This window comes from Coenobita brevimanus, chromosome 51, assembly GCF_032717465.1.
Source record: "Coenobita brevimanus isolate Jiangsu-jjx chromosome 51, ASM3271746v2, whole genome shotgun sequence".
Taxonomy (NCBI): Eukaryota; Metazoa; Arthropoda; class Malacostraca; order Decapoda; family Coenobitidae; genus Coenobita; species Coenobita brevimanus.
In genome coordinates this window covers 36704504-36731746 of record NC_137004.1, presented here as the reverse complement: position 1 = coordinate 36731746, position 27243 = coordinate 36704504, and the positions used below count along the sequence as shown (strand labels likewise).

General features: G+C 39.1%; 1 protein-coding gene across 8 annotated transcripts in view; it reads left to right on the top strand.

The window, feature by feature from the left end:
* CaMKII (Calcium/calmodulin-dependent protein kinase II) overlaps positions 1-27243 on the top strand; it is a 491893-nt gene that overhangs the window by 338094 nt on the left and 126556 nt on the right. For all 8 annotated transcript variants that reach the window (XM_080272799.1, XM_080272794.1, XM_080272798.1 and 5 more), the window contains exon 12: positions 20602-20694. In XM_080272799.1, the coding sequence (XP_080128925.1) occupies positions 20602-20694 (93 nt within the window). The remainder of the gene's footprint in view (positions 1-20601; positions 20695-27243) is intronic.

Sequence of the window (27243 nt, the reverse complement as noted above, 5' to 3'; positions counted from 1 at the left end):
ATCCCCCTTCTCAATAATGGCCTTGAGCTGCACAGGAAAGGCTTCTGCTGCCACATAGTTTGTGCTTGCAGCCTTCCCATGCATGGCCACGTGTTCAAGACATGTACAGGCCTTGAAATCCTCAAACCATCCAGGCCCTGAATTCCTTCTTGGCCACCATACCTTCCATCTCCTTATGGTCCTTTCACAGATTGAGAACCTTGCTGCAAATGAAGGAGTGGTGAAGAAGCTGTCTTGATTTGTATAGGTCATTAACCCACAGAGCCAAGAGGCACTCCATTTCCTCCAATACTGTATAGGCTTCCTTGCACTAGATGGACATTTTGCTGTGAGGGAAGACACGTTCTGCGACACCATGATTATTGCCTCAGATTTCTTTATGACTGCCTAGACTGTGGACTGGGGCAGTTTTAGGGCATTGTCAATCTTTCTGAGTCCTTGCCCTCCTTATGGCACTTAATAATGTCTGATTTACCTCAAGGGAAAGGCTATGCCTTGTTCTTTTAGTCTTGTCCTCAGCAACATCAGTAGCACCTCACTTTTCCCCTGGGGAATGATTTCCAAGTTTACAGAGTTTCACTTTTTTCACACACAAAAGTTTTCTCTCCTCTTAAACTTGCACACAGGAATATTTTTTTCATACTGGCAGTGTCACTTGGTGTTGGTGATAATGTTGCATGGACCATTTGTAAGCAAGAAGGCCAGGTAACTCAAAGGGCGAGAGGGAGACATTCACAGGTGCTGGTGCTGGACATGCGAGCAAAATGGGTGAACAGGAATCAAAAGGTTGGCTCAAAGGCTGCCTTCTGCATAGACCAGAGATGGGGGTTCTGCCCATGTAAACACTGGGCAGCCATCTTTGCTCTGACAGCTGACTGTTGGCTTGTGTTCATCACCGTATCTGTACTAGATTCTTGGAGGCAGTCATCAAAATTATCGTTCTGGTGAAATTGCAGCCAATTATTAAATGTTATTATGAAAAAGAACATAATTCTGTCTTTATCATTCTAGTGATGATTGCCATGAAGAGTATGTGTGAGGGTGCTATGGCTGCAGTGTGTGTGGACAGTGAACTGAGTGAATTTTTCTGTTTGAATGTTGGATTGAAACAGGCATATTTCATGTCTCTGTGATTGTTCACTCTTGAAATGGATGAGGTTATAAAAGAGATACAAGGAAGGGATGCTGGAGTGGCCCTTATGAGAGAGGGTAGTGTTTGGAAACTCCCTGTGCTGTTGTTTGCAGATGATACTGTGTTGTTAATTGAAGATGAAGGGTAGCTGCAAGGCTTGGTGAATGAGTTTGGGAGAATGTGTAAGAAACGGAATCTAAAGGTGGATGTAGGGAAGTGCAAAGTTATGGTCTTCAAGAGAGGTGAAATCACTGAATGTACAGTGAGGCTGGATGAGGAGGAAATGGAAAATATGAGTGCATTTAAGAACTTGGGTAGTGTGATGAGTAAGGATGGAAGTTTAGAGGGTGAAATGCTTGAAAGGGTACAAAAAGGAAGAAAGGTTGGTAGCTCTTTGGAAGCAGTGATAAGAAACAGGGAAATGGGCTTGGAAGTAAAAAAGTCTCTGCATAACAGTGTTATGATACCATCTCTAATGTATGGAAGTGAAGCTTGGACCTTGTTGGAGGGATACAAGTCAAGAGTGACAGCAGTGGAAATGAATTATTTGAGAGGAACATGTGGAGTCACATGGAGAGAGAGATTGAAAAATGAGGTAGTGAAGGAGCATTGTGGTGTGGATGTGAATGTGATAGAAAGCGTTTGGAGAAATACAGTGAGGTGGTTTGCCCATACGGAGAGAATGGAGAGCAAGAGACTAGCGAGGAGAGTGTGTGTGAGTGAGGTGGAGGGGGGGAGAGGAAGGTGGAGCCCTAGGATGAGGTGGATGGATGGAGTGGAGAGGCATATGAGAGAGGGGGTGTGTGAGCTGGGAGCAGGGCAGTGAAATGGCGCTGGACAGGGCGAAATGGAGGCAATTTGTTTGTGGCCACCCCTTAAGGGATTAAGGCGTCTAACAATAGGTAGATAGATAGACAGATATATCACATAATGAGAAGTCATATAGTAAGACCAGATTGTACACGTTTTCCATTTGCACAGCGAAATGTCCAGACCCATTAACCACGTTGCTTGGGGGCACTGTACTCAAGAAAACAAATGCCTACCTATACAGTGTGATTCATCACTCTGAAGCCTCAGAATTTAAATATTTTCATTTTTATTGAATCAGTTTAAATTAAATTTGGCACTTACAGTTGTAATAGTTATACCTTGATATACAATTCCTCTAGATGCGATACCCTGGCTTAACGAGGGTGGGGTAGAAATACCACCCTACCCTGCCTAACGATGGCCAAACCCTGGTTTAACGATGGGTTTTTATTTTTATTTTTTTTTACTGGTTTTGATTATATTTTAGACTAAAATTGTGTGTTTAGGTTGATTTATAAACTGTTTTTAGATTTAGATTAATGTGTTTTAGCCATAGGTGGGGTGAACATTATCATTTTAGGGTACAATTTACTAAGTTTGACTTTTTCCAGACTTATATTTGACGATTTTCAGATTTAATTTTTTTGGTTTTAGTGAGTTATTTACAGGTGTTAGGCTTAGGTTATCTTCTTTTACAGGTATTAGGCCTTGTGTTCTAAAGTAGCAACTTTTCAGTTCAATTTATCCTCTGGAATGGCGACATTTTCCCTCATTGTGTTTTCTTTTAGTTATTGAGATATGCAAGGCATGTTTTCAGATTCCTTTCCCTCAAGATGTCCCCAGAACTAAAAAAAAATCTTGAATTAAATCAAGGGAATAAAGGTTACACAGTCATTTATAGAGTATGGAATGATAACAGGATCAGTGCAGTTGCCCAACTGATGCCCACTCAGTGTCACACTAGTGAGAGAGCTGTATTTTGTTTCCAGTTTAAGTCTCGTTAAAATCAAATTTCAGGGAATTTCTCAAATACATTCTAAGACTGACATTGACAGAGTTTGCAAGAACAGAACATCATTTAAATCCATTCATCCATCCATCATCCAATCCTACATTGCCCCATGAGGAGTGTAGGAGCCCGGGGCAAGACAGTTGGTCCCAACATTTAAAATGAGAGTGACCAGCCTCACTCATCCCTGAGTGGCATTATATGAGCAATCAACCCTAACCATCCCTTGGATATAAACCTTCACCGGCTCAATCCGATTGGAGCGCAATAATTACCCACTAAACCACTAGGCATCAAAATTTGGTTATATGGTTACCACCCAGCGTAGTAAATGGTTTCCTGCTGCACAGGAAACCATTTGGCTTGTCACTCAGTGTAGAGTCACCCACAGGCTGAAGGAAGTGGAAAGAATGAAGGAAAGAAAGACAGAAGAGGGAGTGTAAAGTTACTTGTAGGCAGAAGGATAAAGAAAGAATGAAGGAAAGAAAGACAGAAGAGAATGGAAGGAAAGAAGGATGGAGAGGAAAGGGCAGATACCCGAGAGCAGCACTACATCGAGTGAGTGGATGGTGAGCACCCCCTCCTACCACAAGCTAACCATTGGTTAAAAATTAATATACTGGCAATATTCTGGGGCCCCAAAGTACCGGATAACCCTGTGTAATGGTATTATATTAATATAATTTTGCAGTATGATAGTTAATACGATACTTTTATCACCAAACATTAGCATAATAGTAGCCACCCCAAACGGGATTGAGGCGTCTGGCAATAGATAGATAGATAGATAGTAGCATGTTAACACAAAATACTTGCACCCTGCTACTTTGGACTACTTTGAGACACTCAGTGAAACCCTCAGCTGGAGGAATTGGCACTGCTGTGTATGCTCCTGTTCTGTTTAGACTGGTATTCAGTTCAGTACTCTATATATCTCTAGAGGAGAGTAAGTTGGGTGTACCTCTCTCAACTGATCTGTGGCTTTAATGGATCCCAGGAGAGAAAATATTTTTTTTACATAATTATTTAGCTCTGATGGTGGATTTATTATTGTTATTGCTGCACAAGTGTAAATCCCAGTCAAGATAGGGACTGGTAAAAGTTTTGGAAGTTCATGTTCCAGGTTAAGGTCCTAAAAAATGTGCTGGTTCTGGGAGTTTGAGGTTTTAGTTTAAATAATGGTGTCATATCAATGGGTAGCATGTGTTACGGTGGTATGAAAGATTCAGCTGTCTGCAGAGTTTGTTTGAAGAAAAAGCTTAATCAGTAGTGGATTCAGATTGTTGGGTACAGTATATCATTTTGTTGAGGTACTGGAAAGTGTCACTGCATTGTGTCATCAGCATTCAGACTGTTGAATTTCTAATAATGTTAGTAATACTGTTTAAAGGAGCAGTTTGGCAGAGTTAAAAAAATAAGAAGAAGAAGAAGAATTAAAGTTGGAAGGGCAAGCAGATATGCCTGGCTATACCAAAGCCATAAGCATAGTCTGATAGGGATAACTAGCAGTATTGAGTTATATTGGGAAAACCAGCAGTGTTGAGTGGCAGTTTTGAACTGTGAAATTATGGTGTTTAGGTGGAAATGAAATTTGCTCTGAAACTTACAGTGTTACAGTGATATCACTTTTTTTGTAAGTTGGAAATGAACAGTATGAGAGAATGTAATGCCATACTAGGAAATAGAGGAAAGAAAATAGGATGGTTGATTTGTTTGGCCCTAGAGTGCAGTATGGTAGAAAGTGACCGGTAGTATAAAATGTTAGGTGACAAGATTAAACACATGCATTACTTGATCCCTTCTGTGTAATATGAAGTTTATTAATCTCATTGTATTTTCTGGACCAGACCAAAACATTTTTTTCATCATTATCATCACAGTAGTTCCTCATTGTGCACTGTGTGTGCAGTTTTTGGTCTTTGACATCATTTTATTAATAACCAGCTCTAGCTTAGCCATTTTAGTATGATGGCATCTTATATATTCCAGTACTGCTGCTGTCTGACAATAATGTTCAGCTTAGGAAGACCTTTTATTTTGGGTGGGGTAATCCACTCAGGTGGGGATGTCTTTTTCACTTCATTTTTGCCATCTGTTTTGTTTATATAATTAAGGATATACCTTTCAAAATGGAGTAGTTAGGTACAGCCTTAAATAAACCCTTTGATTATGAGAGGCCATTCTGAACTTGAGTGATAGCAGCAAGAATAAGCTGAAAAGAACACCACCTGGATTCAGGGGTTAAAGGAGGCTGTTTCTGACTCCTCCACTAGTAGGTGTTTCTCTTGAGGTGAACACAGTCATCTAACAGTAGCAAGAAGAGAATAAAATTGGAATCATTGTATTGAGGAAGCTAGCAGGGCACAAGTTAACTGTGAAAGACACAAAAATATTGGTCAGCCTAACAAAAAAATAGTCACGAAATAGGTTTGAGAGATTTAAGGAATTCATTTAAGTATCACCACAGTAATCTCTCGATTATTTGGATGGCCACTACCTGGACCATTCATTACCCGTACACTGTGATCTGGCTGTTCCAAACCATTATTTGTACATTTTTTCCCACTATCCGGACAAAATGCCTGTGTCTGTTTCAAAATTATGGTCACATAAAAATTTCTCTGCCCAGATGAGCAAGAGTAGCCCGGTGGCGCCATCATGTCGGACTTGTTAGTTTATCCTATGTCTGCCAGAGACCTTCCTCGCTCACTCTCAGTTCCCGAGCATCGCTAGTGTAGTAAACAGCTCTTCCAGGACCATTGTTATGGCGCGCATGTGTTTGCATTCGTGGTGATTCCCTACCTGCTTCAGGCTGCAATTATTTGCATGCCTCTTCCTAGAGTGTGTGATGATGGCTCCTCCACAAGGGAAAAGGAAGAGGGTAGTGCTGACTCTGGAGAAGAAGCAGGAGATCCAGAGTAATACTGATGCGGGATTTTCCACTTCCGGCATCTGCATTCTTAAGGAGTAAGACCTGGCCCTCTCAACCCTACACAACATCAGGAAAGCCCTTGACAAACTCACCCAGTACATGGCAGACTTTGGCCAGAAGAACAGATGTAATATCGAACAGAAGACTATGAATTTGCCCTGGCATGCCGAAGTCGACTGTTCTTCATTTATCTGGTACCGACAACAATGGGCTGCAGGCATGCTAATGAGGTGCACTGAGTTGAAGGTTGCCGCTGAGAAATTTGCCCGCCTTCACAACATCCCAGACTTCAAGGCATCTGAAGGTTGGTTATTCAGGTTCAGCTTTGACATGGCCTTACCAATCATAAGACCCATGGCTAAGCTTTGGACGCTAGTGAGGAGGGAGTGGAGGAATTTTGGCAAAGTTTGTTAGGCTTCATTGAGAAGGAGGGTCTCATTCTTGGTCAAGTCTATAATGCTGAAGAAAGTGGCCTCTTCTACTGCTCAGTGCCCACCAACATTCTGGTAGATGAGAAGGAGAAGTGTGTGCCTGGCCACAAGTTGTCTAAACAACGGGTATCTGTTTTGGGCACAGCTAATGTTTGGGTCGCGCCAGCTGAAACCTGTTATTGTTGGGCATGCAAAATAGCCCTGTTGCCTCCATGGGCTATTGGATGTCCTTCCCGTTGTGTGGTACCATTCTGTGAACACCTAGTTTACCTGCAAGATCTTCACAGATTGGTTCCACAGATATTTCATCATGGAGATCATCCGTTATCAAACGTAGGAACTTGGAATCCCTCGTGGCAAGGTGAAAGCTCTTCTTCTCCAGGACAATGCCCTTGCTTATCCCTCCAAGAAAGAATTGGTTGCAAATGATGGTCGCATTAGGTAGATGTTTTTGCCATCTAATACCACTGCTTTGATTCAACTAATGGACCTGGGTGTGATCGTGGCCATGAAGAGACTGTACCGACAGAGGTTCCTCGACAATGTGATGGTTATTCTTTAGGACAAGGATGAGCAGAGTCAGGGACTGGACTTGCGAGGGCAGAGGACACTGGAAAACTTGTAGCACTACAACCTTAAGTCTCCTGTGGACAACTGGGCGAGTGCATGGAAGGAAGTCTCCAAGAAAACCTTCGATAGTGGTTGGTCTTGTCTCCTTCAGGGACACGAGAGCAGACACGACTTTCTGGTCTTGAAGCAAATGACTTCCACACTCGTCTTCATAATGCAGGCAAAGTTGTGGGTGTCGATGATGTGCTGTAGTGGTTAGATGACGATGGGGGCAATCCCAGCTATTGGGTTATGTCCGATTTCGAGATTGCCACTTCTGTTGCTGCTTCCCTTGCCAGAAGAGGATGACAAGGACGATGCGGACGACCCGGAGAAGTGCAGTACTCCAGCCATCCCCTGCCTGAGGACATTCCAGGCACATCTTGAGCAGGTGCTTGAGTATGCCAAGCACACGGAATGTGACAGAGAGATGGTGCCTCTTTGCCTTGTGAAGGATCTGCATTCTGTGCAGGAGAGTGTCATCCGATGCCTGAATCATCACTCCTATCGCCAGTCCAAGATCGACTCCTTTTTCAGGCCTCTGACCCCCACCCAGTCCACCTCTGCTTTATCACCACCTCAGTGTCAAACCACACCTTCAACGACAGAGCCTCAACCTAGCACATCGTAAGCCATTGTGTCTTCCCTGGATGTGAGTTTGCAGCTTTCTTCAGAGTCACCTTAAGTAGGCAGTCCATCACCACGTCCCACAGCTGCTCCCTTGGGCCAACTGGTGGAGATCCTCCTTGACTTTGACTCAGGCTAAGCTCTTCGGACTATGCCACTAGCCTACAAGGGACGTACTGTGCCGTGCAGCAGCTTTGCCAGCAGCAGTACAACAGTCAGAGTCGAGGAGGTAGCAGGTTATTCAGCATGATGCCCAGTAAGAAACTGTGGGTGTTTATGTTGATTTTATTCTAGTTTACTGTACCATGATTTTTTTGTATTTTATCATGATTTTATTATATTTTGCCCTAATATTTTGTGTGCCCATTGCATTTTTCTTGTGTAGATGGTTTTCTCATGTTTTTTTCATGTCACTACAGGGTATGGCCCTGCAGTGGTGATTGCTTGTTTGTGGTTGATGGGTCTGCTTTACCATGGTAATTGCTTGGCTGTGGTTTATAGGTCTGCTTAACCAGATAGAGTAGTGTTAAACAACAGGAACAAGTGCTGAACAACGTAGTGCAGTAGCCTTTTACACTGGCTTCCAAGTTAGGTTATGTACGAATGGGGGCCAGGGAAGAAGTCCACTATCTGGACGGAGCCACTACCGGACATGCCTTTGGCTCTGTTATGTTGGATGATCGAGGGATTACTGTAATACATAATCACAGATATCAACTCTTGATCTACATTGGTTGTATAGTGTTGTGATATAATTCTGATATAACACTACAAGATTGACTCAAAAGTGCAAGTGATGTTTGACAGAAATGTTTTGCAGTCATAGTGCTTCGGGAGACATACGAAAAGTAAATGATAATTACAAATCAGAGGTTTTGATAGTGTGGTGTAGGAGTGTTCCTTCATGCTGGGAATTTAGGGTTGATGAGTATCTCTTGTTAGATGGGGTCACAACAGTAATATGGATGAATAGATGGAGAAAGAGACCAACAGAATATAGTGAAAGAGTTTGTACAAGGTAAATCAGGATGGAATGAAAAACAGCATTTGTTTTAGACTGTTTTAAGTTATTTTTGTTCTAGTAATTGTAGATTACCTCATAAGAATATACAGTAGCATCAAGCAGTAGATGAGTTTATCTAAGCACTTTTGAAAAAATGAAATGTTCATTCACCTGTAGAAGTTTGTTAGTGTGTATAATGCATATCTACTGTGTAATAATAGAGTCATGAGAATCTTATGCTTTTTGTCTATAATGTGTACACCATATTCTGTTTAGAACATAATATCCAGCATGATATTACTTTAATTGTACAATCAGGTGCTGATAACTGAGAAGCCATAGCAAATAAAAAGGCCATTGATGGTTCCACACCATATACATGTTTGTGTATGAAGAGTGTACTTTGCCAGGCTAGTGAGAAAACACAGGGTACTTTAAACTTTATTGGCAGGCAGTCTACTGTAGGTCCATATTTATGAAAAGGGATATATTCAGGGGTTCTTATGGTTTACCACCATTAAAAAAATCATGGCTGTTCCAGTCTGGTGTAGGCTTTGAGAGACTTGGTGGAACAATATCTTGCATGAGAAATTTCCTGCTTTAATTGCTGCATGTGTCTGTGTGTGTGCATTGTGATTTACTGTACGGTTTGAAACCCTGGGTTTTTATTAGACCCTATAGGTAATTTTTTTAATTTCTGCTCTTAACCTGATTGCTATTCTAAGACATAGAGTGTTTTTCTAGATTGATATACACAAATGACTAATGAGACAATATTCCAGTATATTTTACCATTTGGTTGTCTCATGCAGTACTAGGGTTTCTGCTGTGAGAATAATGCAGGATATATCCCCAACCAAGCCTAGCTTGTCATGTATTATAATTTGCCCAATTTCTTACCCATTCTCATCAGCATTATGTGGATAGTTAATATGTAGCATTATTCAAAGTATGCATGTGATTAACCAGAAAATGCAGTGAAATACTGAATTGCAGCTTTTATTGATATTTGTATCATTTGAGCACCTTACTTGATAAGTGGTAACCGTCATTGTTCATAGTGATTTTAAATAAATGAGGTTGTATAACTGTATAGGATATCCTGTTTTTGCTATAGGTTGTTGTTTGCTTTTGTGGGCAAGTTACCTGGGACTTCAGGCACATTACATCCACATGCATTTCATTCAGCTCAGTTATTTAGAATATTAGGATTTTCCTTTGGGTTGTTACCCAGGCAAACAGGAACTTCAGAATGTCTCAAGAGTTGAACTTATCTCTAAGCTCATCATTTCAGTTAGCACTGTAGTCTTTCATTCTGTCATTATGTTTTATAATACTGTATCATCCATCTTGTAAGGTACAGATTTTTACTTCTGCTAATATTTCACATGTCACTCTCATTTCTGCAATGCTCTCCCCACTAATTTCCCCATATATTTGCCCTCTTATTCATACTAATTCTTTCATAAAAGTTTCCTTTAACTCTGTCAATTTTCTGTCTTGTTTATAAATTGTAGATTTTTCTTCTCCAGTGCATATGAAACAGTAACTAGATATAATCACAGTAGTTGCCCACAACATACATTATTCAGTTTCCATATCAGCAGTTAATACAACAACCTTAGGAACATCTTATCATAATAATGGGTGACTTCAGTTGAGGAGTTGCAGTTGCATCTACTGTGTGTTGAAGAACTTGGCAGAACTGAGCTGTGACACACCAATGTTACCCCTACGCATAGATATCATCAGGGAACATCTCTGCTACATTAGTCCAATATTTAGCATATAACAGGTAAAAAGGGGCTTGATGTGAAGAAATAAGTTTGAATTTTAGTTGGAATTATGCACGACTGCTCCAGTAACCAAAGTTTAATTGAGTTGAGGGGGGGGAGGAAACAGTGTTACATAACAGGCTTTCTTCATCCACCACAGCTCCGACCAGGTTGGAATTTGGACATACCTGTACTATATTGTTATTACAGTACTGTAGAATCTAAACCCAATGGACAGTCATATTATAGCTGCAATAAATGTCTGGATTTTTAGTTTATGACAAATTATTTGTCATGATAAAATATTTATAATGGCTACATGAATATAAAGGAGTTATTTTTATTTTTTATTTTTTAACCTGAACTGCCCCCTCAGTTCTTCAGCATTTGTGTTACCATAGTTCATTTGTTAATGATAGTTAACATTTACTGTGCCAATTTTACCTGATCACAAAATCATGAAAACTATTGTGTCATGAAGTTTATAGTTTTCTAGTGCAAGCATGTGGTATATATATATATATATATATATATATATATATATATATATATATATATATATATATATATATATATATATATATATATATATATATATATATATATATATATATATATATATATATATATATACATATATATATATATACACATATATATATACACATATATATATATACACATATATATATACACATATATATATATATATATATATATATATATATATATATATATATATATATATATATATATATATATATATATATATATATATATATATATATATATATATATATATATATATATATATATATATATATATATATATATATATATATATATATATATATATATATATATATATATATATATATATATATATATATATATATATATATATATATATATATATATATATATATATATATATATATATATATATATATATATATATATATATATATATATATATATATATATACAGTGCCCTCAAACAGTGAATGAGTTTATGGGCAGCAGACGAGCTCGTTCAATGCGAATTCGTTCACTGTGAACAAAATATCTTATGGGAAAAATAGCACATGGGCGGCACTGCTTCCTCAAAGTCCACTTTTTGAGCCATAGAGATGTACAAAAGGGCACATTTCAAACATTTACACTACAGATATATGAAATATAAAACACATAGTATGCAAGAAACGGAATCTAAAGGTGAATGTAGGGAAGAGTAAAGTGATGGTCTTTGAGAGAGGTGAAGTCAGGGAATGTACAGCGAGGTTGGATGGTGAGGAATTGGAAAATGTGAATATGTTTAAGTACTTGGGTAGTGTGATGAGTAAGGATGGAGATTTGGAGGGTGAAGTGCTTGAAAGGGTACAGCAGGGAAGAAAGGTTGTTGGTTCTTTGAATGCAATGATAAGAGACAGGGAAGTGAGCATGGAAGTGAAAAAGTTACTACATGACAGTATTGTGATACCAACTCTAACGTATGGAAGTGAAGCTTGGACATTGTTGGAAGGACATAAGTCAAGAGTGAGAGCAGTGGAAATGAGTTATTTAAGAGGAGCCTGTGGAGTCACATGGAGAGACAGGCTGACGAATGAGGACATAAAGGAGCGTTGTGGTGTGGATGTGGATGTGATAGGAAGTGTTATGAGGAACACACTGAGGTGGTTTGGCCATGTGGAGAGGATGGAGGGTAAAAGGCTGATGAAGAGAGTGTACAGTATGTGAGTGAGATGGAGGGGGGAAGAGGGAGGGGGAGGCTGAGGATGAGATGGAGGGATGGGGTGGAGAGGTATATGAGAGAGGTGAGAGTTGGGAGCAGGGCAGTGAAATGGCGGGGGACAGGACGACGTGGAGACGATTTGTTTGTGGCCACCCCAAATGGGATTGAGGCATCTGGCAATAGATAGATAGATAGGTAGTTATTTATCTTAAGTGGAGCAGATGGCAGTTCTGATTGGCTTGAATACAGATGGTTCTGAGGCAGGGAGATACACTTAGGGTAACCCTTCCACATCACCTTTCACTCCCTTGTTCCCATCACCCCTGCCCTCATTACTTGACTGAACCACTTCTCCACGTGCCTTTACCTCATTCACCTCTCCCATAAAACCTTCAGAGTCCAAAGATGACACCACTGACCTCACATCATCATCATCTTCACCAAGAAGTGTAGTGTGTAGCAGACAATGTAGAGGCAACTGGCTCATGTTGTTCTTTAGTTCGGTAGTAGCGAGTGATGAGTGTTTGTAATCTTATGTTGACTTCCTTATTGTGCCTTTTAATGTAATAACGAGAAGTGGTTTCTACTTCACTGACCACTTCCTGTGTCCTAATGTAACTGGTTTCATTTGCCTTGACATCTTCTCTCAAAACATCCACTGCCACTAGAATTTTACTGATCTTTGACATAGGGAAATCTTTGTCTTCCATTGGATTCTGCACAACAGATTGATTAGATCTGGCCTCTTGTGCAGCATCTACTGGGGGGGGGGGGTCGTCCAATATGGGAGACGGCAGTTATGGCCTACTCTTTTCTCCGATTTTGTTCACGCAGGGTTCAACTCGTTCATTATGGTTTTTTGTGGACCTGATTACCCCCTGCTCGTTCACTAGGCATATCGTTTACTCTGAATTCATTCACTGTGTGAGGGCACTGTGTATATATATACAGTATTTATATATATATACAGTAAAACCTATATGTAACGGACTTCAGTAGACTGGAATTCACTTTTATCGGACTCGAGGAGCTACCAGACTAAATTCCTAAATATATCGGAAAAAGTCCGATAAAGCCAGAAGCAGTCCATACTGCCCGACCACTTCAGCTATGTTCACCACAATAAGGTAAATAAATGACATGTTTATCAGTGTACAGTACAGTATTTTTATATATATTATACCATTTGATTAATGGACACTCAACCCCCTGCTATCGCGCGTTCAGCTATCACATTTATCTGCTATCACGCACACATCAAATGCACAACCATATATGCTATCACGCACCCCAAGACCGCTATAACGCGTCGAGTTTGAAGACAGGCTAAGCAAAACTTATTCACACGGCACTTCATACGAGGTTTGCTGAGGATACGATGGTTAATCAGAATGGTAACGAGGTAAAATTGCCGACGATACCACGGTCATTTGGAATGCATCTGAATGGATTCCTGCCACCGAGGGTACGACGGGTAAAACAGTGTGAACAGAGCCCATTCGACTCGAAAGAATATAATGTACTACAGCATTGAAATTTAGCCTAACACTGAATACTTATTAATACTGTATTTTAGAATAAATATCAATCATTTTGAAACCCTTATAAAGAGTTAATATTTCCTATGCCGAGAAAACTGTGATGTCGATAAAGTAATCACGTGTTTACAACTGAGACGGGGCTCTGGCAACAGTATGAGGAACGTGTGTGATAGCGTGCAAGTTTTGTTCCACTTAAATCTTCCTCGGCCGTTCCTGATACGATGTACCGTGTGATACCCCCTTTAGCTATGGACACTAAGATATCATGGAGACAGCTAAAGAGATCTGACGACAATTAAGCCACTCCCAAGCCTCGGAACGCATCAAACCACCCAAGCCTTAATCATTATAAAAGTTTGATGGCCTTTTATGTTGTTTATATATTCATTATACTAGTATTATTAATATAATAATGTTTTACTTCATGTTGGAGGAGAGATTGGCAGGAAATCATGGGCATAAAGTGGTTAAAAGTTAGAAAAATGGGCCACATAAAAAACAATTAGAAATTTTCCCATTGATTGTTCAGTTCAGCTATCGCGTATTCAGCTATCACGCCCGTTTTCTGTGACTAATTAGGCGCGAAAGCAGGGGGTTGAGTGTAGTGAAGTTATAACACAGTACAGAACCACAATGGTAGTCAAAACAGTTTCAAAACCGTTCGTGCACTCCGGACTAATGTCTGATATATCTGAAAAGTCCGGATTAGAGGGGGAAGTCCGGATGTTACTTTTATTGGAATTTCGCATTTTTTGGAATGGTTTGGGCCCCAATTAGTCCGTTATAGTGAGGTCTTACTGTATGCATATATATATATATATACTCTATATATATATATATATATATATATATATATATATATATATATATACATATATATATATATGAAGCCTTCGTGGTACAGTGGTAGAGTGCGTTTTTATACATGGGAGAATGAGGGTTCGCGCCCCGCCGGGTATTTAATAAACTTTGGGAGACTTCTTCCGGCCATGTACTGCTTTGGCGGACATAAGGGGTGCTGTGGTTGAACCAGTGTCACATACTATAAAGTATGCTTGCACCCAGTTGGCTTGCACGAGCCAATTACACTTGGTTCACAGACTATACACACATCCAAAGCCACTCCAACATTACAGTCACACTTACAAGCTCTTCTCACTCTACATACAATCTCTACCAGACAGCCTAAGCCACTTGGTAGAGATACATAGGCTGTATCATCCTGCAATGGACACTCAAACAGCTGATGATGATGATGATATATACATACTGCATGTATACAAATAATCCTCGAGTACTGCAGGCAATAAGGACTGGATAAGGACTGTGGTACTGAAGTCCTCGCCACCCAAACAACATGATTATGTATGAATGGTACAATGTGTTTTGGCAACTTTCCAAAACTCTCACTTTTACCCTTTCTTACCGCCTTACCTCACGTAAATTACCAGTACCCCCACTTATACCCACCGTCAGGTAAAACACTGAAAGAGATACTGTATAACAACTGTAATTATGATGGAAGAGTTGAGAGGTAGGATGGGACTGGAGTGTATTGGTGTTGTGATGAGGAGAGGTAGAATGAGATGGTTTGGGCATGTGGAGAGGATGGGGGATGATAACTGGGTGCAGAAGGTGAGAAGTGTTAATATTGGGGGTGGGGTTGTGAGGGGTAGGCCAAGAAAGACGTGGAATGAGGTCATTAAGTGTGACCTCAGGGTTTAGGGACTGAACAGGGAGGCTGCAATAGATCGTGCATCATGGAGAGCCGCCACTGGGTGACCAAGGCCGACACATGGAAGCATGTTGGAACCTTCAAAAACGAAAATGAAAAACAAAACATCAGTGGCATTAAAAATAGCATTAACAAAACAAGAGTTGGGCTAGGTACCCTTGTGTTGTAGATATGTTGCTCCCCGGTGCTCTCCCCCCATCCTCCACCCCCAGTGTTGTTGTCAAAGTTTCATCTTTTCTCCTATCATATGGCCTTCGGGAGAGACATCAGGTTGTATGATTTGACGAAAATTTATTGGCCTGGCAGTTTTGAGGAATGATGTGGAATGAAAATGTTTGCTAACAAGAAAAAGGTTACTCTATCGTCCATGTGCTCTCATGAGTTAGGACTCAGTTTCATATTCTTCATTCGATGTCGTGCTTCCCAACATTTTCGGACAGACTGAGCATTTTAGCCATATGCAGTAGAAGGACCTTACCAAGGACCTTACCAATTCAATTCATGTTCCTCCAGTTTGTTTTCTGTATTGTTCTGACTTTTCAGGATGGTAAATTACCTTTTCCTGCTGAAAAATTTCCCACTTTTTATCATCACGTGCCTCAAGCAGTACATGTGATTGTCTTGATGTACTCAAAGGTGGTTTTCATTTCCCAACTTCCCAGCTGGATGCTAGGTTAAGTTAGGTTGAGTTAGGTTAGATTAAATTATAGGTATAGTTAACCCTATCCCATCAAGGGAGGAGTGTAAATTCTGGCTGTGCATGTAACTCTCGCTTGAGAGCTTTCAGAACAGTCGAGTAGAGATATTTTACTTCTCACGCTCGTAGGAAAGTTACTATTCATCATAGAAAGGCCACTTTGGTGTCATTTTGAAGATGAAGAGTTTTGCTCTGTAATACATTGTCCAAAAAGACAATATATACAAAAAATATGCAAAATAAGTGAATAGAAGTTAGCTGACTTGCTAAAGTTTTACACTGTCCTTTAAAAATATATTCGCCAAAAAAAACTATTCAAGAAGTATAATATTTTTTCCTTCAATATGTAGCAGAATAAATTTCCTTTCCAGTAATGCATCATTTGCTGTATTTTCTTAAATAATAGTGCCGCATATATCCGTGAGAAAAAGGAGCATAAGTGTTTGGCGGGAGGTCAACAGGTGTACATCCTACCTGTGAGGAACCTCACACCACACTGAGCCAAGCAAACCAAGTGAGCATGCACGCACCAGCTGTGGCAGACTTAGCTCCGCCCACTTTTGCCCGTCATCCAACAAAAATGACGATTCTCCAAATATTTCTTTAGAGATTACATCGGATGACGGGCAAAGTCATCATACTGACGTCAGCAGTGACAAATGCATGATGACGCAGGTCATCATTAGTATGTCTTTGGGTGAAGCTAGGTTAGGTTAGGTTTAGTTAAACTCTGAGGTTAGGGCAGGCCCTTTTGCCACGACCCTGACGAGTCAAACGAGTTGACACAGTGGAACACAGTTAAAAATAATGGGGAAACAGAGTTCGCATGAAACGTTTATTTTACTATCCAGAAATAATCAGAAAAAATGTAACAGACTATCAGGAAGAAGAACAAAGAATATGAAACTGAACACTAACTTACAGAAACACATGGATGGGAGTAATTTTTTTTTCTGACTAGCAAACATTTTCGTTCAGTTTTGTCTCCTAAAACTGTGAAACCCATGTGGTTGTGCAGTACAGTCAGTGAGACATGAATAGGGACTTGATAGCTGTATGCTCAGTTGGTCCAAAATGTGTTGGAAGGCACGTAATTGAATGAAAAATGTGGAACTGAACACTAACTTACGAGGACACATGGATGAAAGTTATTTAGCAAACATTTTTGTCCAAGTTTGTCTCCAAACACTGTGAAATCCATTATGAGTGTGGGGTAGAACTAGGGAGGAGTGAGAAAGGATTGATAGCAGTATGCTCAGTCAGTCGGAAATGTGTTGGGAAGCACAAAATCGAATGAAGAATGCGGAACTGAATGCTAACTTACGAGAACATATGGATGAAAGTTTTTTTCTAATTAGCAAACATTTTCATTCCATTTCATCCCTTAAAACTGCAGGTTTCATTATTATTGTGGGGAAGAATTAGGTGAGGCCTGAGTAAGGACTGATAATCATATGCTCAGTTGGTCCAAAATGTGTTGAGAAGCATGAAATTGAACGAAGAATGTAGAACTGAACCTAACTTATGAGAATATATGGATGAAAGTCTTTTTTTCTAAATAGCAAACAATTTCGCTCCATTTCTTCCCCTAAAACTGCGAATCCCATTTTGAGTTTGGGGTACAACGAGGTGAGGGGCGAGAAAGGATTGATGATAACTGTACGCTCAGTCAATTGGAAATGTGTTAGGAAACACTATATCAAATGAAGAATGTGGAACTGAAAGCTGACTTATGAGAACACAAGGATGAAAGTTATATTTTCTGATTAGCATACATTTTTGTTCCATTTTGTCACCTGAAATTGCAAAACCCATAAATTTTTGTCAAGCCATATGGCCTTGAGTGTGCCCAGAAAAGGTACCCAAAGTCTGGAGGGTGACATCATTGTGTGCGACTTTCAAATTTTTTCACCAGGCCAGCTGACTTCCCTCATGAGCTTGAGTTTTTCCGCGTGTTAAGATGACTCGTCTCATTATGCTGAGTGCATTAGAACAAAAATGTGTTACTTGGCTCGAGTTTTTCTGCATGTTGAGATGACTTGTCTCATTATGCTGAGTGCGTTAGAACAAAAACGTGTTACACAACCACGTGTTACTCGAGGGTTGAGTATATATACTGTATACATATACCTGTATATATATATATAAAACACTGTATATACATATATATATATACAGTATATACCTGTATTAATATAATATAGTATATACATATATATATATATACAGTATAAATATATATATATATATATATATATATATATATATATATATATATATATATATATATATATATATTTACATATATAAATGAGGTGTTCTGTGGAAGAAGGGCCAACCAACCATAAACAAGGTTTAGAGAAGAATGCAATTAAGATTTGAAAGTTAATACTGTCTGTAACTGCACCTCCAGTTTTCTTTGTTACTCCACCAAATAATTGGTGAATTAATAGGATTTCATCATGTAACTGGTTAATGTATTTACAGTCATGATAGCAACTATTTATAACATGATAAATGGGGGGCATGTGGGCATTGGCAACATATGTTGTGAAGCTATCATCCATCCCATTTTGACGCTGATAAAAAGGCAATATTCTTGATGTATAATGCTGGTACTTGTGGTCTTCCTATCCCCAAAACCCATTAATTTGTATAAATAAGTGAAAATAAAAGTGCCATTTTGAGGGCACCAGTATACTGTAGCTGTTGTATCTGTAAATAGGAGCATTCACAACTCCCAAAAGTTGCCAATCTTCACCTGGTAACTTAATTTGAAAAATGAAAATGCAGTCAACTAAACTATTGTCTTGTGTTTCCTTTATCAGTTCGTTCATAAGTATAATTTTATTAACATAGGTACCCACAAAAATGAGGAAAAGAACAGTAAGACTTCATTGTAACGGACTAATTGGGACCAAAGCCATTCTGAAAAAAGCGATATGCCAATAAAAGCGACATCCAGACTTCCCCCTTCTAACCCTGACTTTTTCCAATATATCAGACATTAGTCCGGATCGCACCAACAGTTTTTAAACTGCTTTCACCACCACTGCAGTACTATTCTGTATAATACCTTCACCTCAGTAATCAAATGGTATAATATATATAATAATATTGTACTTTACACTGATAGGCATGTCTTCTATTTACCTTATTGTGGTGAACACAGCTGAAGTGGTCAAGTAGTCCAGACTGCTTCTGGCTTTATCGGACTTTTTCCGATATATAGGAATTTAGTCTGATAGCTCCTCGATTCTGAAAAAAGCAAATTCCTGTCTATTGAAGTCCATTATAGTGAGGTCTTACTGAAGCTTCAGTATGATGAAGATGAGGGGAGTCACTAAACTAACTAAACTAACCGTATAAACCTCGGGACAAATATTCTTTGTAGGTTAAAACTGGTTACTTACATTCCAGTCATATCTTTTAATATAGTTTTAATAAAACAAAACTTTCAGACATATACCCTGTATGTCTATATATAAAACTAACATGAAGTCACTTGGCTGCAAAATATTTATGGAAATCAGGTGGAGATTTTACGCACACATCCATGCCAAGTTTTGTTGTCATCTTCCTGGAAACGTCAGTACTTGTGATTTCAGTCAGCAGCTTCGTCTTCACATGATTTCGCCTTCATAAATTGTGCCATTTTTTATAACAAATAGTCGGTACATTCACTTCAGCATTTGCCAGATGAAACATCAGTCTCATTGATAACAGTATGATAAGTGTTTCAAATTACACATGCAATAAGACTTCTAATATAATGTGATAAATGCTAATGGATCACTTGTTGTTTTATGCATTCTAGTAACTGTTCAGCAGTATTTTGCATAGTAAATCATATATAGAATACTCGTATAATAACCAATGATTACAGTATTGATGATTTTATGTACTCTTCATCACTAAAAATCGTGGAAGGGATTTTAGAAAATATTTTGCCGTGTAGTTGACTGTGTTCCTACTTAAATTACTTGGTGATCACTGGCAACTCCTGAGTTTGTGAATGCTCCAATTAAGCAATGAAACTGAGAGGTTTTAGGCATCAGATGTCATACTCATGGGCCAAGAAGTGCCTCATTGGCTGGGAGGCATTTGCCCAATCGCCCTTTCTTCCTTCCCCATTGGAGCAAAATGTTATAAGGAGTCATGCAACAAGTAAGGCCAAATTTTAATCTGTAGTTCTGTTTCTGCTGGCATCTGAGACTTGTGGTATAGTCATGTTTAATGTCATGCAGAGTACCTTATTGAACATTTACAAGTACCTGTATATTGATTTGTGCCACATTGAAAGTTGTGTCCAGTTCAAATTTTGCCCAGTTCTTGTTGTGCCAAGTTAAAGTTATGCCTATTTAAAGTTGCATTTGGTTATGAGTTATGCTGAGTTGCCTGTTGTGCTGAGTTGCCTGTTGTGTGTGCTGAGTTGTTTGGTTGTGGTGCAGATTTGTTGATTGTGTGGGCCAATCTGGCAGTATAGCCGAATGCGTGCTGGAGTGTAGGAGGATGGGAGCAATCAGGCATAATTTTCAGAGTTACCACTTGGTCTACCTCCTCAGGTCGCTCCATCGTGGCGTCGAAAAAGGGTGATGGATCTCAGGTGAAGGAGAGCACGGACTCCAGCACCACCATAGAGGAGGAGGACATCAAGGGTAAGCTGTGTTTATCGCATTCCTGCTTCCCACTTTCATTCTACATTTGGTCAAATGAGCACCTACACTTTTTGGTTGAGCTTGAGTTTTCTGTTCCTTGTTTGCAGTTGTTTGTCAGTTTCTAAATATTTTATGCTGTCAGTTTTACAAAATGTGTGTGTGTATATTCTGTGTCAGTTTCTCATAATTTTTAAAATGTCTGTATACTGTATGTGAGATGCGAGGCTTTGTTCACAGTATATAATTGTCATGTTTATACATTTCTAGCAACAGGTAAGCATGAACTGTGTATTATTTTATATGCAGTTTGTCAGTTTTTCAATATCCTGACAGTGCATTTATTAAGAGTACTCTGAGTAAAAATAATAGTGTAGGTGTTCGTTTTACCTCTGTATGTGAAAGCTCCATTGTCCAATATAGCAAGTGGCAGGAAAAATATGCTCTTTCCATACCAGCCATTCTTAATGGTGTGGTAATGGCTTGTTTAGTGAAGATAATCCTTGCATTAACATCCATTGTAGATGAGTTAAAGTGTTTGCTAATACTACATTAAGTTTATATTCGTTTATATATTTATGAACTCACCTTATATAAATTTATAAACAAATATACACATGTGAATTTATGCAGCTTAGCTATAAAAACATCTGCATAAACATTAAATATTTTTCCTGTGGAGTAAAGTTCTTTGATTGAATGTTTACTGCAACATGACACATCATCTTAGACAAATTGTACTGTATTGAATGCATCATCCTTCATCACAGACATCCTCAAGTAACTGACATAATTCATTGTTGTAGTCAGTGGTATTCCCTGCAAGGAGTCTCACTTGTGGATAACATGTTGTGTAGGGAGATTGAGTGTCTGATCTGCTAAAGCTTTAACTTCCTTAATACATATATTACTCTTAGTCCTATGAGAGATGGCTTGGGATATGCACTTGACTAATCTACAGTGCTGCCTTACTTCTACAGGAATATAGGTAGAATGCCATGAGAATATCAGATTTGCTTTGTCATGACAGTTCTAAAATTGGTCTTGTTTGTAGGTATTTTTGGTCAGCAACAAAGAGAATGAATTGTCATATTTGTTTATAGTTTAATGCAGTTCATTATGATTATTAACCCTCTTGAACTCTTTCGATGCAACCTGCATCCAACCGCTTCTGAATACTGCATGACCCTCACGGGCTGGCCCAGACCTTACATGCCACACACTCCTCACTCAGCGATGTGCACGACATTGGAAAATGTTTCCATTCAGCATTCTCCACTGCCCTTTTTTATAACAGTATTGTTATGAAATTGCTATATTTTTTAAATGAATAAATGATCTTCCTAATGAATGAAAAAAAAGAAAAAAGAAAATAAATTACCTTATTTTATTGTTCACTCATTTACTCAATGCTGATTTTCACACTTATACTGTAAATATTTCGTCAGTGCTTGTTGACAGAAAGTTGTAGAGCATTTATTTGCAATAATTTTCATAAAGAAAATGACACTTCTGGCTCTATTAGAAAGATTTTTATGGTGTACGGAACAGAAATATCTTACAGTCTTTGACCGCTCCCAGCCGCTCTAGTAGCAGCTGGCATTACATCGTAAAATGTTTCCAGTCATTTAATTCCCCTGCCCTTATTTGTAATTGTATTGTTAAGAAATTATCACTTGTTATAAATGAATAAAAGATCTTCCTAATGAGAGAAGATTAAAGAAAAAATAAATTACCATATTTTTTCATTCACTCACTTATTCAGTGCCATTTTTTTAGAGATATATAAACATTTCGTCAGTGCTTATTGAATGCTCTACACCTTTCTCTCATCAAGCATTGATGAAATATTTATATATCTGTGAGAAATCAGCATTGAATAAATGAGTGAACAATAAAATATGGTAATTTGTTTTATCTTTTTTTTTTTTTTATTAGGAAGATCATTTATTCATTTATAAAATGTAGCAATTTCATAACAATACAGTTATAAATAAGGGCAGGGGAGAAAGTTGAATGACACAGCTGAAAATCGTGGCGAAAAAATACCACAATCTATATGGTTGGATGCAACCTGAGTCGAAAAAGTGTGAGTGGTTGGATTTCTTACTGAGCCCTTGTGTATGAGAGAGTTAATATTTACTCAATAAAGTCATTTTAAATCATATATTTTTCCATTAATTTGGTTATATCTTTCAGAGAAATTTTCCTCTCCATGATGCATTGATATATAATTACTTCACTACTAATTCATTTAATTTTGGTTGCATGATTAAAGAAGATGGCAAGTAACCAAGAATTGCATCAGCAGAGATAACAGAAGTGTGTTTTGTTTTGTTTGTGCACTTATGTATTAGCAGATGGCTATCATCATGAGTGATATCAAAGAGTGGGAGTTGCCTATAAGAGTAATGTGATAACAATATTTAGGTGATGGCCAAAGAATTTCTGTAGTCTGCTTTGTGCTTTGAGGTGCCAATTTTTACTAAAAGTTGATAATGCGTGAAATGATGATGGTAAGACTCCTTTATTCTTCTCTGTAGTCTGTATGAAGCTTTGCAGAAGTTTATAATATGCTATGTACTGAATGGTTGGAATCAGATATATGTAATTACAGTTTAAGAAATGAAACCTGAAATTACATCTGTGGAGGATCACAGAAAGTTGAAATTAAAAAAAAATTTGCAGTACAGTAAGACCTCCTCATGTGTGCTAAAATGATTCGTGGGAACTGGAAAAAGTGTGTTCATCATTCGTTTATCTTTATAAAGGCTCTGGCAGGCTTGCATGGTCAGCCTTGGTCTATGGGAGCTTTCCATGCTGCACAATCTCAGGCAGCCTCCCTATTTAGTAAGTTATCCCAGAGCTCACACTTGATGATCTCATCCCAGGTCATTTTTGGTTTGCCTCTTGCAACTCTACCCTCAACATTCACACTTCTCACCTTGCCCAGACTTTCTCAACTTACTCCTCCTCATCCTAACACCAGTACATTCAAGTCCTATCCTTCCACTCAAGTGCTCCATCGCAGTCCTAGCCTCCCCCTAGGCCTTACATTCAGAGATGCGCTACTGATCCACCTAATCATTTTCATTTCTGTATGTTTGAGTCTATGCATATCCCCATCCTTTACTGCCCAGTTTCACTACTGTACTCCATGACGCTTCTAAGACATGCTGCATATGAGCCTCGCATTCAAAGGTGCACTACTGACCCTTATAATCATTGTCATTTCTGTGTGCTTGAGTCTATGCATATCCTCTTCCTTTACTGCCTAGGTTTCACTAATGTACACCATTTCACTCCTAATACATACCGTATACAAGAATCCCTTAGCACAGAGGGAGAACCCTCTCATTATTTGGAGAGGCAACAGCTCCCTACACTTCCTTCAACCATGGCTTACCCTAGGCACAGGGCTAACTTCAGCGCCACCTCCAGTAGATAACATGTTCCCCAAATAATAAAACTCCACACACATGAGAAACTCTCCAGTAAGATCAATTCTTTCACACCTCTCAATCTTTACATACTCTCCTTGACACACCGCATTATTTTGCAGCCTACCTTCAATACTACTCTGTCCCATATGTGCCCACTTATCACAAACACTGCACAAGATGGAGTTATTTCCCACACCTTTGTGACAAACTGCATATGGCCACTTTCCCTCTTGCTTCGACAGTACTGTCACCAGCCATGGCTGTCATCACTCTTGTTTTATCTGCATTTATGTCATACCCTTGTGCCTCATTACATCTCTCCATTTCTTAAATCTTTTCTCTGCCTCCCTCTCATTCTCTGCAGCCAACAACAAGTCATCAGCATAAAACATCTCCCATGGGAGTCCATTTCTGAAGTCAAGTGAGAAAGCTGCAAGCACCATGACAAACAATAAGGGGCCCAAGGCTGCCCCTGATTCATACAAACATTCATGAAAAATGTATCACTTAGTTCCCCATTCACTCTCACCTGGGTGGGAGCACCCACTTACATTGCCGTAACCACTCTAGCTAGCCACTCCTTGATCCCAAGCTTTCTAATTGCCCACAGTGCATAAGGTCAAATTTCGAAAGACAAAATTGATAGTGTACGTGAAAAATATACTCGAGACCAGAGCTTTCATGGATTGAATCCCATACCTTTGTAAAGCTCCACATCATCCCTTCTGAGACAATACTTTAGGTATACCAGTGAATGCACCATGTTTTAATTTATGGCAAAGGCTATTTGACTGAGCATACACAGTTGAAGAGGCACATGTTTGTACAGTGTAGGTGTATGTTCAAGCCTTCTAATTCCGTCATTTATTGATGTTTGCTATTATCAACTTGTATGTCAAGTTAAAATGGCTGGAAATACTGTTGTTTATCATCCATGACGGAATAATTACATAGCCCAACCAAGAGATATACCGTACTAATACTCCCAGTTTTGCTATTACCAAAAATGAGTACTGTAAATATTGTATAATACTTCATTTGTACAAATTCAAAGTTCAGTAGTGAATAGTATTGTTGAGAAAAAAAGGACAAAACTTTTTGTTTGGATGGGCTTAATTACAAAAGATACCATAGAGTGATGAATGCTTCAGGAAGTATTGAGTGATGAGGGAACTGATGATACATGATTCAGTAATACAGTATTACCTTCAAATACCGGAGAATGATACACTTGAAGCACTTGTATACAGCTTTTTTGCACCATCTGTTCTTATTAGGTAGGAGAAAAGCTTCCTGGAAAGAAGGACAGCTTTTCAGTTACAGATACTACTTGAGTAAGGCAAGGGTTCTGTTCTGGAATGCAAGGAAAATTGCATGAATTGGACTTACTTTGATATGGACATATAGTCATTGAACACATGTACTATAAACACAGTACTTTAAAGTAATAGTAAAGATATGGTATACATGTTTTAGACACTGTAATCATTTTTTATTTTATCATTTTTAAAGACCAGCATGCCTACATGCATCAACCTTGGTCACCTAATGGTGGCTGTCCATGCTACTCGATCTCTGGCAGCCTCCCTGTTCAGTCCATTTTCTCTGTGGTCACACTCTATGACCTTGTCCAAGGCCTTTTTCAGTCTGTCTCTTGCAGCCGTACCCCTGATCTTCATACCCCTCATCTTTGACACTCAGTTGTCATCATCCATCATCTCAACAGACCTAAACCATCTCAATCTACCTCCCCTTATCACAACACTGAAACATTTCAGTCCCATACTTCCTCTCAGCTCCAGCTGCAGGCCTAGCCCTTGCAGGCCTTGCATTCAAGAATGTGCTACTCATCCATCTAATTATTGTCATTTCTGTACATTTGATCCTGTGTATAACCTCTTCCTTTACTGCCCAGGTCTCCATACCACACAGCATTACACTCCTAACACACGGAGGGAGAGTCCTCACAATGTCAGAAGAGGCAATAGCTTGCAGAACTTCCCCAACCACTCACTATTGAACCACCTCTAGCACATAGCCTGTCCTCCAGATAACAGAGCTCCTCCACACACTCAAGAGACTCTCTAGCAGCTTCAATTCATTCTCACCTGACAGTTTCTACATGGTCTCCATGACACATTGCACACACAATTCAGCATTATTTTGCAGTCTGCTTGTGATACCACTTCATCTCTTATGCACCCAGTTATCACAAATACTGCTCAAGATGGAGTTATTTCCATCTTGTGCAGTGTTTGCGATAAGTGGGTGGGTACATTAGTAATATTCTTTACATGCAACTCTTATAACAATACTGTATTTTGCATACATTCATTTATTCATCATCCAATCCTACATTGCCCCATGAGGAGCATAGGAGCCCGGGGTTAGGCAAATTGGTCCTGACATTTAAGATGAGAGTGACCAGCCTCACTCATCCCTGAGTGGCATTATGTGAGCAATAAACCCCAACCACCCTTTGGATATAAACCTACACCAGCTCGATCCCATTGGAGCACTGTAATTACCCACTAAATCACCAGGCGCCAAAATTTGATTATATGGTTACCACCCAGCATAGTAAACGGTTTCTTGGTGTACAGGAAACCATTTGGCATGCCAGTCAGTGTAGAGTCACCCACAGGTAGAAGGAAGAGGAAAGAATGAAGGAAAGAAAGACCGAAGAGGGAGTGTAAAGTCACCCATAGGCAGAAGGATGAGGAAAGAATGAAGGAAAGAAAGACAACAGAGGATGGAAGGAAAGAAGGATGGAGGAGAGGAAAGGGCAGACACCCGAGAGCATCACAACATCGAGTGAGTGGATAGTGAGCATCCTCACCTACATATTTTGTAGTAATAGAAAAAACACTGAGCATCCAAACAAGTATAAAAAAGACGAAATTTGTGTAACCTGGGGAACATGTTTACACTGAAGGGATTTGTGATACTTTGAACTGATGTCATGGAATTCTGATAATAAGGGGCCAGTGACAGTCATTTATTTTATGAATTACATAATTGAAAGCTGCAAAAAAGGAGGTCATACTGTATCCTACTGTGTCTTGCACCTCACATCTAACTTTATAACTGTTTTGTTATGTGCCTACCC